The sequence below is a fragment of the Pogona vitticeps genome, chromosome 11, assembly GCF_051106095.1.
Source record: "Pogona vitticeps strain Pit_001003342236 chromosome 11, PviZW2.1, whole genome shotgun sequence".
NCBI classification, from domain to species: domain Eukaryota; kingdom Metazoa; phylum Chordata; class Lepidosauria; order Squamata; family Agamidae; genus Pogona; species Pogona vitticeps.
The window spans coordinates 9,092,066-9,105,422 of NC_135793.1; the positions used below are offsets into that span (position 1 = coordinate 9,092,066).

Sequence of the window (13,357 nt, forward strand, 5' to 3'; positions counted from 1 at the left end):
CCATTTTCTTAGGACAGAATTGGCCGACCACTCCCATTAAGAATTTTACACCAATTTAAACTACAGGGGGAAAAAAAGGTTGGGTGTCCAACTTCTTCATGGTGTGTGTGTGGGGAGTTGAGGACAATGAGATGCTTTGATTGGAGGTCTTTAGCTCACTTCTTTAACCCGATGCTCTCTGGATGAACTGAACTACAGTTTCCATCATCCATTTTGAGCATGGCTATGCTGTTGGGCACATATCTAGAGAGCACTGCCTTTAGAATTTCAGCAGGTCTGATTTAAAATAAATGGGAAGCTTCTTTGTAATGTTGATGTATAGATATAAGTTGGATAGTTTTCCAATGAAAAAATGCTTCTGCTACTGGTACATTTTTCTCTCTCAGTGTGTGTGTGTTTATTAAAAGGATGAGCATTGTTTCATCAAACCAGTTTGTGACTGAATAGAAAGAATGCAATAGAAATCAGATTGAACTGCTGGAATGGATATATATATAAAATCAGAGTTGTGATTAACTGGACTCTGGTTCCTGCCCATAAGAAGCATTCATTTTTATGTGAACCTCTTTTCAAGTTTGCTGAAATTAGGATGTCAACATTTTTCAGTCCTTGAATCGGCAGGTCTGATTAATACCAGGGAAATGAAAGATACTGAATTGTCATGTCTTCATATATTTACATAATTCATATGACTGGGATCTTTCCAGTACAGATAATGTCCAAGTAAGGTATTTAAGTTATTTGGAATTTTTTAAAAACATGTGGGCACCGGAATCCTAACCGCACCAGATGGTAGTTCAACTGGGAACATTATCTGGGAAAGACTGAGCATTGAGGCCGACAAATGTAACTTTTCTAACTAATAGCTCCCCTGGCACAGAGAAACCCCACCGAGGAATCTTCTCTGGAGAACCTGTTTGGTTACACTGGTAGATAGCTCTACAAACTCGTGTCTGCCCTGTTGCTTGTCCTGCTTTTAATAATCTGTTAGCCCCTGGACAGGAAAAAAACAAGTGAATCTGCCAGTTTCAAAACCTCTCCACTGCCGGGGGGGGGGATCCTATGCATTAAAGAAGGAGCGGTTGATGGATGCATTTCTTCCACGGCTGGTGGTGGCATTTCAAGGTTGCCGTTCTAAGCAGGCTCTGTCCAGGATATTGTGCTGTCTGTGGCAGATTGGCAAACGAGCCCCCCCCCCCGCCCAACTGTCAAAGTTATGGCGCAAAGTTCTCGAGGAGAATCAAGGAAGTATTTTAACATCTGAGGCAGGAGCCGCTCACAAGCGCCCCCATCTGGCAGTAAAAATGCAATAATAAAAAAAGCAAACAGTGAAGAAGTTGCTGTCATGTCATGAGCGACATCCCACATCTGCTGCCTGAATGGGTCATGTATTACTCGTGAGATTATACGCTACTGTATTTTTCCATGTATAAGACACCCCTATGTATAAGACACCCCTATGTATAAGACGCCCCCCCCACTTTTCTAATCCAAAATTAAGAAATCTAAGTGGGGCTTAGCAAGTGTAGGGGAAAAGAGATCAAAGCGCTGCAGGATCGCTTTGATCCCTGCTTTCCCCTCCACTCGTTTTTGTTCTCTCCTCAGCTTACTTCCGTGTATAAGACAACCCTCAATTTTTAGTCTAAAGGTTTTAGACAAAAGTATAGTCTTATACACAGAAAAATGCAGTATGTTTCCAAACATTTTTAGTCTTGCTGCCCCTGTTCTTGGCACATACAAGGCAAACAGGACTCAAGACCTCTCGAGAGTTCCCTTCATCCAGCCGTCTGCCACCTGATGACCTCTAGATATGCCAGTTGAGAGTAATGGGATTTGTAGTCCAGCTCATCTACAAGGTGCCTGGTGGGGGAAAGATGCCCTCACTCCCATCCAGCCTGGTTGTGGGGTGTGTTTTGATTCTGGCTGTGTCTTTTCTTTCCAGCCACCTCTAACGTAGACCCCGAAGTCAAGAAACCCACTCCCCCGAAGCTCTTATGGCACCAGCCTACAAACATCTTCTTGGCCAAGCCTGTAGGTGTGGAGGAGCTGCACCATGAAGCTGAACTCAATCTCCAGAGCTTGCTCCAAGGTACGTGTGGGGTATCTGCCAGACAGGGAATTGAAGATGAGATTCCCCCCCACCCCCAGCTTGGTTCTCTGCTGGGGGGCACTGGATGTGTTATCCCTAGGGAATGTCTGGCTGAACTCCGAGGTCAGGATGTTTTCTCCGAGAACTTAGAAAAGTTACTGCTTGGGATTATAAATTACTTTCCACAGGAAGGACCGGTCTTATTTGGTCATAAAAGGGAAGGGTGTTGGCCTTTATGACTGCTAATAGTATGAAGACTTCAGATTGACCTGCCCTGAGGGTACTTTACACTTTCTTCGCTTCAAGCTCTGATTCCCCACTTCATGGAGTGAGCTTCAAAAAACATTGACTGGGAGAAAACGCCTCTCTGGATCTAGATTCCAGGAATGGCCAACACATTTTGCTGCTTATGGGAAAGAAGGAAGATACGCCTTGCCCAAGAGAAAGTTGGCCTAGTGATTCAAACTTCCTTGAACCTTACTTACTAGGATTACTATGTTCCACCCGATTCACCGACCAAGCTTGGGCTTTTCAACACAGGCAGAAGGCTAGGGAACTCGGGTGGAACACCTGGGGGGGTCGCTGCTGGTACTGCCTACCCCATCAGCCACCTAAAGCAGTATGGTAGGGCCAGCTCTGGGGCCAGCAGAAGTGTATTGAGAAGAAGGGAATGTGATGGCTACAGGCTGGCACTTAGGAACAGCTGCCTCATTATCTGAGTCTATCACTATGTCAGAGATAGAAAAGTTATGTTTTGGGTTGTGGCTTCCAGAATCCCCCCAACCGGTAGTCCAAAATTCTATCTTTTCCTAGCTCTGCATGGGGAGGTAAGTGCTGTGCTGATCAGCCTGTTTTCCTTTCCCTCTTTGCCTTTCAGAGGAGTATGAAGAACCATATTCTGAAGCCCGGGTCAGCGGCCAAACCTTTCGGTACGCCAGCCCCGTCTCTCCAGACAGGCCTCTGGGTTGCAGCCCCCGGCCCCCATCAGCCAAACGGTTGGAGTTTGTGTTCATGGTGAGTGTGGATCGGATGATTTCCCAGCTTGTGGGAAATCCCTGGTTTTTAAAATGCGATACTCGTTGGCTATCTAAGCTCCAGACCACCTCCTTTGGCCTGAGATGTTGCAGGTGGTGGAACATGGGAAGCCACTGATGGTCAAGTCTTATTGAGAGCTTGGGGAGGGGGGAACACATTTTGGAACGACAGCCTCCAGAATCCTACACCCAGCATACCGGCTGGGGATTCTGGGAGCTGTAGTCTGAAAAGACGGTGTTTTCAAGCTTTCGCGCAGTTCGTCAAAACCATTACCAGCAGGCCCCAAAACTACTCATGCTGCAGACGAGGCTTTGACGTGTGGCTCTGACCTTGAACTAAGATTCGGAGCCCAAACCCACAAGTGACTGGTAAGGTAGTTAAGTATAGGTAGCTATTTTGCGGGTAATAAGGGTGTAATAAAGGTTACATTTCAATGGTGAGTTATCAGGTACGAACTTCTTTATTTGTGAAATGAACAACTTTTTCTAGTTAGTTTGATGAGTTAAAAGGACATTTTAAACTGTTTTGAAAAGCATTTTGTGTGTGTCGGGGAACCCCTCATTTTTATACGAGTCTCTTTACCAACCATAAGGTTTTGGGGTCTCCACCAAAAGAAAGGTGTAGCAAAAAGGAACAGACAGGTAACAAGCCATATGTGGCAAGCAGTGTAAGCAACTGATTTTTCGACAAGTGTAGTACAAGTGAACTATAGCAGGCTACATTTCAAACACTATAATGGGAACAATGTATTTTTTTTAAAAGAACAACTTTCCAAATGTTATGAACATTGCATAAATTGAGGGGGTGGGAATGCCCACAATGGGGGGGGTTTTGCTGTGGTGGTGGTGGTGGGGGGGAAACTCCTAACTTAAAACAAAAAGGCACAGCTGGGAGATTTTGCTTTCAGGAGCATACAGCTGCAGCCCGTAACTGTTCTGGCTGGGGAAATATCGGACCTGTAGTCCCAAAACGTAACATTTCCAAGCTGTCTAAGATGCTGACTTGAAACACACAAGCTTGCTGCTGATTTCATGATTCTCTCCCCCTCGCCACTGCCCAGCCCTCAAGCCAGCAAGTGAATGAGAAGGAGAGCACGACGTTGGGGGTCAGGGCCCTGGAGCCATCGCTCAGCTTACCGCCCACTCCGGACAGGAACACGTCCTGGGCCCAAGCCAGCCTGTTGCCGTCTCTGGATGAGAAGCAAGCGCACCCACCCTGTCCAACGCAAGCCAACATTGTTCCCATCAACGTCTCTGGTACGGTTGACGGTGGGATGGGGGCGTGGGAATATGTGAGATGGACGGGGAGTTTAAGTGGTGGTACTGTTTGAATTAGACTAGGTAGCAAGATGGAGGGGAGGTCACAAAGACGAAGAAACTTCAGCCAGCAAGAGAGGGATCGGCACGCAAGATGCCCGGGAAGGCCGAACACGGCAGGAGCTTTGGTGAAGGAGTTTGCATTGCACGTTGACACATGTGTAACAGATCCTGTTGGCCAAGGTCTTCGAAGTCCTGCCTCTATAACTTGGCAGACTTTGCTTCATACTGACCTCTGCATATATGCTCTCCTATTCATGTTATTCAGTGATTCTCGCTTCCTCCTCGTCTTCTAACCGCTGCAAGGCTGCCCCTGGTCTTAGAGGGCGCAGGTGCTACCGATCTCTGTCATCTTTCAGGGTCTAACAGGAAGGAAGCTTGTGGTCTGCGTTCAGGTGTAAGGCTATACCATGGACTGACATGGCAAGTTGTGAATTGCAAAGTCAGCCATGGTCTGTGAAGGGGTTGTCAGTTTACAGCAGGAAAATCCCAGGGTCACCTGGAGAATCCCAGGGTCGTCCCAGCCATCCTCCAGGATTCCCTGCTGCTTACTTGGACTCTCATGTGTCTTTCTTTGTCTTGGTTACAGGACAGCCCTTTGCAAGGCACGCAAGTGCACGCCATTCCCTCTTTAACACCGAGACAGCCATGAACCCCAAATCTTTGCTGCGGCGGAGACGGACAGTCATTGGTTTCCCTCACCTGTCTTTGCGGGACCAAGGTAAAAGCCACAACAGGGGGGTTGGTACCGCTCTCTTGTCAGCGGAGTCCAGAGGGCATGGCTTGAGAGCTAAGGGGTGGATGCAGAACCGAGATTGGTTCCCGCATGACTCCGGTGTGGCGACACGGCACAGTTTAATTTGGCCTCAAATCTCCATTGAAGGAATTGTGGTGCATGCAATTAGTGACGTACTCACGGTGGGGCCAAATTACAGCACCGAGCAGTAGGATCCTTAACTGGGAGTATGGAAATTCAGTTGGTTTGGTAGAACATACATTTTCATAATCAAATACAGAATTGGAAGAATTTGTGTTGTAGATTTTGTCCCGTAAGGCTGATCCGAAAGGTTACTTTTTAAAAGAATAATTTATAATGCATGTTGTATTTTTAAATAATTTATTTAAAGTATTTATTTTTAAAGTATTAGTGGTTCTCCAACTGGAGTGCCACCTAACGTGTGTTGTTGTTTTTAAAAGTAGTATTAAATCACAGCTCCTAAAACCAGCCAGTGGCCGTGCTGGTAGGTGTTTTCCGCGTCACTCTCCTCTTTCCGTTTCTCCTCCAGGCAACAGCAACGGTCCTGTTCTCAACCCTCCAGCGACCGTGACAGAGTCGGTTTCTTGCCATTTCGTTTCTGACGTGGCCAACGGGAGGAGCGCCGCCCACCAGACCCGGTCTCCTCATCCGCGCCCCCAGCTGAGAAAGACTTTCAGTGACCTAGGAGGAGTCCTTCAGGGACGGTGTTGCCTGGCGCCCACGGGGCACCTGGAGAATCCCAGGGTCGTGTACGCCAGCCCATCGTGCAACGGCCCCAAGGAAGACTCGGTCTTCTCCCCTGCTTGGAGCGCATCCTCTTTCGGCTACGTGAGCCCCTCGGCCAGCCAAGGCGAGCTGACGGGGGAGAACCAAGCCCAGCTGGCGCCTTGCAGCCCGAGGGGAACGCCGGACTCCGACCGACCCGCCTCCTTTTTCATTGACAACGAACAGGGGGTCGGAAGCCATGGGAACGGGATGTTTTGTGCTCCACCCAAGTCGCCCACGGAGGCTGAAGAAGGCTCCAAAGGGGGGCCGAAAGAAGTCAAGGCGAGTCTGGTCTTCATCAGCGCGGGCGAAGGAGAGGTTCCCCCGCCAGAGAAGGACCGGGTGGCGTCCAGGTTCCGCGAGAGGTCTCTCTCTGTCCCCACGGACACGGTGTCTCTGTGTTCCGTGGACATCGGGGGCAGCGAGACCTGTGGCCTGAGCTACCCCAGCGCCAGCTCCGAGGGCAGCACCAGCACAGACAACGTCTCCCTGGCGGTGGAGCAGGACGCTCAAACCAAGCAGCGTCGGCAGCGCCTCAAGAGCATCTCTCTCAAGAAGGCCAGGAAGAAGCCCTGCCCGCCCATCCGCAGTGTCTCGTTGATCAAAGAAGAGCAAGGCAGCAAGGCAGAGCCCGACAGCGAGGCCCTGCCTCAAGACCAGAGGCCCACAAGCCTGTGTCTGCTGCCCGAAGCCCAGGTCCACCGCCAAGACCGTGGAGATGCGCCTCAGGAGCTGGAAGGCGTGCCCTATACTCAGCAGTGGTATATGCCGGAGTGGGCATCCGGCGACCCCTATTGCTCCCTGTCAGGCTCTAGCACGGCGACCGGGACCACCGTGATCGAGCTGTCCAAGGCTCCGCGCGGGAGCTCCGAGTCCCTGCCTTCTCCCTCCATCTCTCGAGCTACCACGCCATCCCAGGTTTCAGCGGAGGTGTTCTTGAAATCCTCCTCCCCGGGGAGGCCGACGGGAGTCATGTCCCCCTCCAGCGGCTACTCCAGTCAGTCGGAAACGCCAACGCCGACTGTCCCGACGTCCGCGGTCCTTGGGCACACCCCGCACCAGGGCGGGCGGAGGAGGCCCCTTGTCCCCGAGCGCAAGTCCTCGCTGCCCCCGCTCTCGCCCATGGAGCGCAGCCCCAAATCGCAGCTCTCGTTCGACTTGCCGTTCGCGCCCCAGGCTCACCTGGATCTCTCGGGCTTGAAAATCTCCCGCAAGGGCAAAGCCAAAGTGAGCCGGCACCACTCGGACTCCACCTTTGGAGTCAAGCTGGTCCCCAAGCTTAGCCCGGTGCAGCCGGTCATGCCCATGGTGACGCAGCTGGACCTGCGCTCCGTCCGCCTGCGCTCCGTCAGCCGCTCGGAGACGGAGGACAACCCAGAGAGCCCCGAACCCCTGGAAGAGCCTGGGAAGAAGGTCCGGCCGCCGGTGGCCGAGAAGCCGCCCCTCTCGCGGAGGCCCCCCATGCTCTTGCACAAGACCCCGCCGGTCCAGGAGGAGTCTCCCACGAGCTCGCCCACCTCTCCCCGGACACCCCAAGGAGGCATCCCTGTGGAGAACATTTATATGGTGTCCCGGAGGCCTGAGCCTCGGTGGGACACGGAGGCCTGGAGCCCTGTGGAGTCGCCTTCTCCGGTGGGAGCGGCCTCCCCCGCGCAGCCCTCCCCGGGGGCGTTTTTCTGCCCTGTGAGGCGTCTCTCTGAAGACAGCTTGGAGGAAGAGGAGGAGACGATGAAGCCCACGCTTCCGGCGGAGAGAACCCCCAGGAGGGAGAGCCACAAAGCCAAAGTCCCACCCCCCGTCCCCAAGAAGCCGAGTGTGCTTTATCTGCCCCTGGCGGCCTCCCCGCGTCACCCAGCGGCCGGTCACGGAGAGTCGAGATTGGCCGCCAGCCCTGTTGTTATGCTGGACGAGGACTCTGCCTATCCCGAGCTGGCCGCTTGCAAGGTGCCGTCTCCGGGGGCCCATGAGGTGAACGCCAGCCCGCCTCCTGCGGACGTGTCTTGGGGAGACATTTCAGGTGAGCGGCTGTGCCTCCAGGATCTTGCATTCTCTCTCGATTTAAGATGATGGAGGAAGCCGGTCATTCCTTCTGGGGTAAATGGCTCTTTGGGAAGCTCCGGAGTTCTGGGTTCAATCCCTATTAAAAGGGATTGAACTCAGAACCAAGTAGCACAGAACAGGAACGATCTTTCCCTACCAGAGCCTGAACTTTTCTATTGAATAGGGTAACTATTACTTAGTTGCTTAGGGTAACTATTCACGGTTACCCTAAGTAATTTGCTCTCCTTACTTGTTGCATGGTTTGAAAAGTAACCCCACTGTTACTATCCTGAACAATATTTAAAAAGTAACTTGTTGCATTACTCGATGGACTACTTATTACTCCTGTTGTTGTTGCTGTTGTTGTTGATGATGATGATGATTTTCATTCTTTTTTGGAACAGAGGGAGTTTGGACTGGTAAGAGAAATGCATATAATTGTTTTTTTTTAAAACTCCTGTCAGAATGCTGCTAAAATGCCTTCAAATGCCCTTAAGACTCTTTTGAAAGTAGCTAGAAAACATTGCTGTTTACACCAGGAAAGTAACTTAGACCCTGCACATCATGTTGCTTTTGAAATGTAACCCACCTTACCTCAAAAATATACATTTGCAGCAAACTAGATGACTTGTAACTCGACTTTTGGGTAGTGTGGGTGGCATGCATAAATAAATAAATAAATAAATAAATAAATAAATAAATAAATAAATAAATAAATAAATAAATAAATAAATAAATAAATAAATAAATAAATAAATAATTTCAGTTTCAGTCTCTCCTCCTCCCTGGAGAGCTGCCGGTCTGCCTAAGTATACAACCCTGTGATCAGTAAGCCAGGGGCCTGACTCAATGAAAAGCACCCTCATTCATGCTTGAGAAAGTCAGTGCTTGGAACCATGTAAGGATCAGACTTTCAGATATTTTGGACTGCAACTCCCAGAATTCTCCCAAGCAGAATTCTGGGAGATGCAACCAAACCCCCACCCCAAAAAAACTTCACATAACTTCCGTCACCATTATTTGCCTTTCAAAAAGAAGGAGATTACTCAATTGGTGCTTAGAAATAGCGAAGCTCCAGTTGCAAAGGGTTATGAGGTACGTAGTCTTGCTGAACATTAAGCCCTTGCATGAAAAAAAGCAGAGGGCACCTTTCCCACCTTGAGATCAGACCCTCTGCTTTCTTAAACATAACCTGCTGGCCACGTGGAAATATGTAGAAAAGAGGCTGGTGTTCATTAAGACACACTTTCCTCTCTGCCCTTACAGCAGTGCTGTGAAGTAGATTATAAGGAGAAATGAAGTTGCTGAGCCAGAATCAGCTCCTGAATCGGTGGAAGCCTGTTGTGGCTCTGAAGCATGGCCCTTCTGCTCTGGAGTTTAGCCCAAACTTTACAGAAACGATTCAAGGTCCTGATGCTATTTCCGAAACAAGTTCAGCACCATAGACAGCTGCTTTTAAAGTTCAGATGGAACCCCCCCCGAATGCATTTGCTGCCCCCCTCCCCAAGTTCAAAAGATACCATACTCTGCCCTCTAGAGAGTTTCACAGCCAAGTGGGGATTTGAACCCGGGTCTCCCCAATCTTAATCCAACACTCGGAGAGTTAGAGGGTGAGATGTAACCACAGCACTGTACTGAGTCTCATGTGCTGTGTGATGTACCCAGTATTCATTCATTTGCAGGCAAAGAGAGACAGACCAACATTCAGTCATCATCTGATGGATGGGTAGAACAATCGTGCTTTTTGTTAGAAATTAAAAACATTTAGCATCAGTCAGATGAACCATGCATCCTTTGATTGTGACACTGGTATCTGTTATATGTCAGTTAGATGAGGTGTTTGCTCTGCAATTGCCCTGCTTCATTCATAGAATTTTGCAAAGAGTGTAGCTGAGTGGCTATGCTGGCTGCAGCATACTGTGAGGATTACAGTTCATGTATGTGTGTGGGGAATCCTCTTTTCTGGTCTAGTCATTGATATCTTCCATGTATTACTTCTCCATACAAGCCATGAAGGGGATGGATAATCTCCAGGCTGAAGAGGAAGGTAGCTCTGAATTGCCCGATGCAGGGCAGGGGGATCAGGAGACAGGGACCTCGTGGGCTCTCGTGGGCTCCCAGAGGCATCTGGTGGGGCCACCGTGAGAGACAGGAAGCTGGACGAGACAGGCCCTTGGCCTGATCCACCAGGGCTCTTCATGGGTCCTTATATTTCTGCATCTCTTCCTCCTCTCTTTTTGCTTTCCACGAAAAAAAACTATTAAGGATGAGAAAGTGAAAGAACAGCATAATTGGTTTTGATCGATGGTGCTAGGAGCGGTAGGGCTGGAAGGACGATTGGTCTATTAACCCCAAAACATTTTCAGATTTGCACCTTCCTCTTCTTTCCAGTGTTATTTTCCTGCTTCTCCCTCTAAGATGTCCCTAGCTTTTCCTCAACCCTTGCCAACCACCTTTTTCCCCATCTTTTCTCAGCAATTTACATCCCACTTTTCATTAGTTTTGCATTCTGGAACATTTTTGGTCTTAGAAGGAACAGGCAGAGCTTGGGAGTAACTAGTTACAAGTAGGTTAATGGTGTTAACTAGTTACTTTGGGATAAAAAGTATCAGAACTGGTAGTTACATTACTTTTTAGCAGTAATAAGTAAAAGCTCTATTACCTGGATAAATCATGCCTAGTTACTTTCAAAAGTTACATTTAAAGGGCATTTTATGGCATCCTTAGACAAAATTTGAAAGCAATTTTACAGGTTTTTGTGCCATTCACTTATAACTCCTAGAGAAGTATTTTGTTTTGCCTTTAGTAGTTTTATATATTTGCAATGGTTATGGAACTGGCCACTAGAGGGAACCAGAAAGTATTTCTCTGTACAGTATTTTTCCGACCACTTAGTAATAACAACACAATAACATGAACTAGGTGAAGTAATGACAGCAGCAACTTAGCAGCTGAGAAGCAATGGCTAATGCAAAGAGTTCTTTTTAAAATGTATACATCCTGAGCTTAGCAAGAAGAGGCCCACGGTGTGATTCTCAGAGCCCTGTTTGTCCCGACAACCTGCCCTTTTTTCCTGCTGCATTCTGCCGGCTGAAGCCACCGGCTCAGTTTGTCACATGATAGGGCTGGTTCTGGGCAATAACAGCACAATGGAGTTTGTGAATGAATGAAGATGCTCAGGAAGCGAAGGAAGGCTCTATTCACATACCCTATCCACAGTACATTATGTTTGTTTTAGCTCCAAACATAATGTACTGCGAGGTCTAAAATTAGGACTTGTCACTTACATGGTGGCGGGATGTAGTTACCAGCTGCTTTGAACATGAGAAGGGGAGGCACCGAGGTGGGTGGTGAAGGATTGTTCTAATCCAGCCTCAAGGTGAGTTTTACTTCAGTTTCCATCCATAGGTGGCTTGATGACTCAGGATTCTCGGACCTTTGACCTGATCAAATTAGACTATTAAGAAGGAGATGCTCCATAGAACACCGTATTTTTCCATGTATAAGACGCCCACCACTTTTTAAATTCCAAATTAAGAAATCTAAGTGGGGCTTAGCATGGGTGGGGGGGAAATGGATCAAAGTGCTGCAGGATTGCTTTGATCCCTGCTTTCCTCTCCACTTGTTTTTGTTCTCTCCTCAGCTTACTTCCGTGTATAAGACGACCCTCAATTTTTAGTCTAAAGATTTTAGAGAAAAGTATAGTCTTATACGCGGAAAAATACTTTTGAAGTATGGGTGTACAACTGTATCCTTTGCATCCCGTGGCCTGACAGAATAATGAGTTCCTTCATTGGATAAGGAAAACCAGAAATGGAATTGATTATTAAGAAATGCAGAATCTTGTATCTCAGACACATAATGTATCATGATAAATATAATATACTGAAAAGGGTGATGGAAGGCGAGATTGGGTGCAGACATGGGACATGTGGAAGGCAGATCTCATGGGTGAACAACATCAAAGCCTGGCTGGATCTTGATAAGAATGATTAATCCACGCAGCGCGAGAGAGGTGTAGCTGAGACAGCACCGAGAGAGAGCACATGAAACATCTATGACCACTGGGCAAGGCGCAGTTTATGGGTTTTCTCCAGCACCCGCAGGGGTCCAAGTGCACATGCTAGTACAGTGGTACCTTGACTTACGAACTTAATATGTATTGGAATGGCGTTCGTACATCAAAACGTTCGTAAGTCAAGGCAAAATTTCCCATAGGAATGCATTGAAAACCATTTAATCCGTTCCAGCTGTTTTTCGTTCTTATGTTGAGGCACTGTTTGCAAGTAGAGGCATTAGTTCCCATAGGAACTAATGCAAAACCAGTTAATACTAGGGAGATTTTTTTTAGGTCAAAAAAAGAGCAGGAAAGTTTATTTTTTCATTCGTAAGTCGAGGTTCCGTTCACAAGTCGAAGCAAAATTTTGCGAATGGAGCCATTCGTTTGTAAGTAGAGACTTTGTAAGTCAAGGTACCACTGTATTTTATCTCCTCCAATTTATTAATATTTTTCACTCAGAAAGGCCCTTCATAATCTCTAGAGAGAGTGTGAGACATTTTGGTACAGTTTAGAAAGATAGAAAGATGAGCTATTATAATGCAAAGGAGGCAATAGCCACAAATGGCTATGATTTATCAGAAGCATGTGGAAAGGGTGGCCTGAGGCATGAGTGCATACACATGTCTTATTCCTGCTTTGTTGCATATGTTTTTCCTGCAAAGGCCTACACACGCACATGCACACACACAACATATGAGAGCTTAGAAGAGTAGCTTTTTGGATTTCAGCTCTTGTTCTCTTCCATCCTGGCTGGGGAGTTCTGGAGGTTTTGGTCCAAAAAGCCAAACTCTACTCCATACATCTGGTTTCTTACGTAGCTTGGTATTTTGGCAAGTCTCCCAACCCTACTAAGTTTTACTTCCTACTACTTGAATCTCACTGGCAGAAACCGTGGCTGTTTTGTCCAGATTTTCTCTTTGTTTCCTTCAGGGAACTCTGTGGACTTGAGAGCCAATGAGAAAAACGTTGTCAATGACAAAACAGCCGAGTCAATAACTGAGGAGGATGACGATGTTTTTGTGACTTCCAGAACTACAGAGGATTTATTTACTGTCATTCACAGGTGGGAGATCTTCCTGGCAGACCTCATTTCAGGGCGTGATGCGCTCTTGGTACCTTTCTAGTTTGCCCGCCCCTTCCTACCTTGAATGGGGCAAGGGTACCCTTTCGCCCAGTCTCTCTTCCTGCTCCTTTGCTTCATCCCCGTGGAGTATCTATAGAAGTGTATTACAAGTCAAGTTCAATAGAGTTTTTATTGCACTCGAACAGTTTAGTGTCGGTTTCGTTGTCTTGTT

At 47.9% G+C, this 13,357-nt stretch overlaps 1 protein-coding gene across 5 annotated transcripts in view; it reads left to right on the forward strand.

The window, feature by feature from the left end:
* The window catches only part of NHSL2 (NHS like 2), a 100,666-nt gene that overhangs the window by 80,229 nt on the left and 7,080 nt on the right, over positions 1–13,357 (forward strand). For 4 of the 5 annotated variants that reach the window (XM_078380750.1, XM_078380748.1, XM_078380747.1 and 1 more), the window contains exons 2-7: positions 1,943–2,089; positions 2,967–3,103; positions 4,185–4,380; positions 5,030–5,161; positions 5,727–7,979; positions 12,993–13,125. In XM_078380750.1, coding sequence (XP_078236876.1) covers positions 3,101–3,103; positions 4,185–4,380; positions 5,030–5,161; positions 5,727–7,979; positions 12,993–13,125 — 2,717 coding nt within the window. In that variant the 5' untranslated portion in view covers positions 1,943–2,089; positions 2,967–3,100. The remainder of the gene's footprint in view (positions 1–1,942; positions 2,090–2,966; positions 3,104–4,184; positions 4,381–5,029; positions 5,162–5,726; positions 7,980–12,992; positions 13,126–13,357) is intronic. The other variant, XM_078380749.1, reaches the window with a different exon arrangement.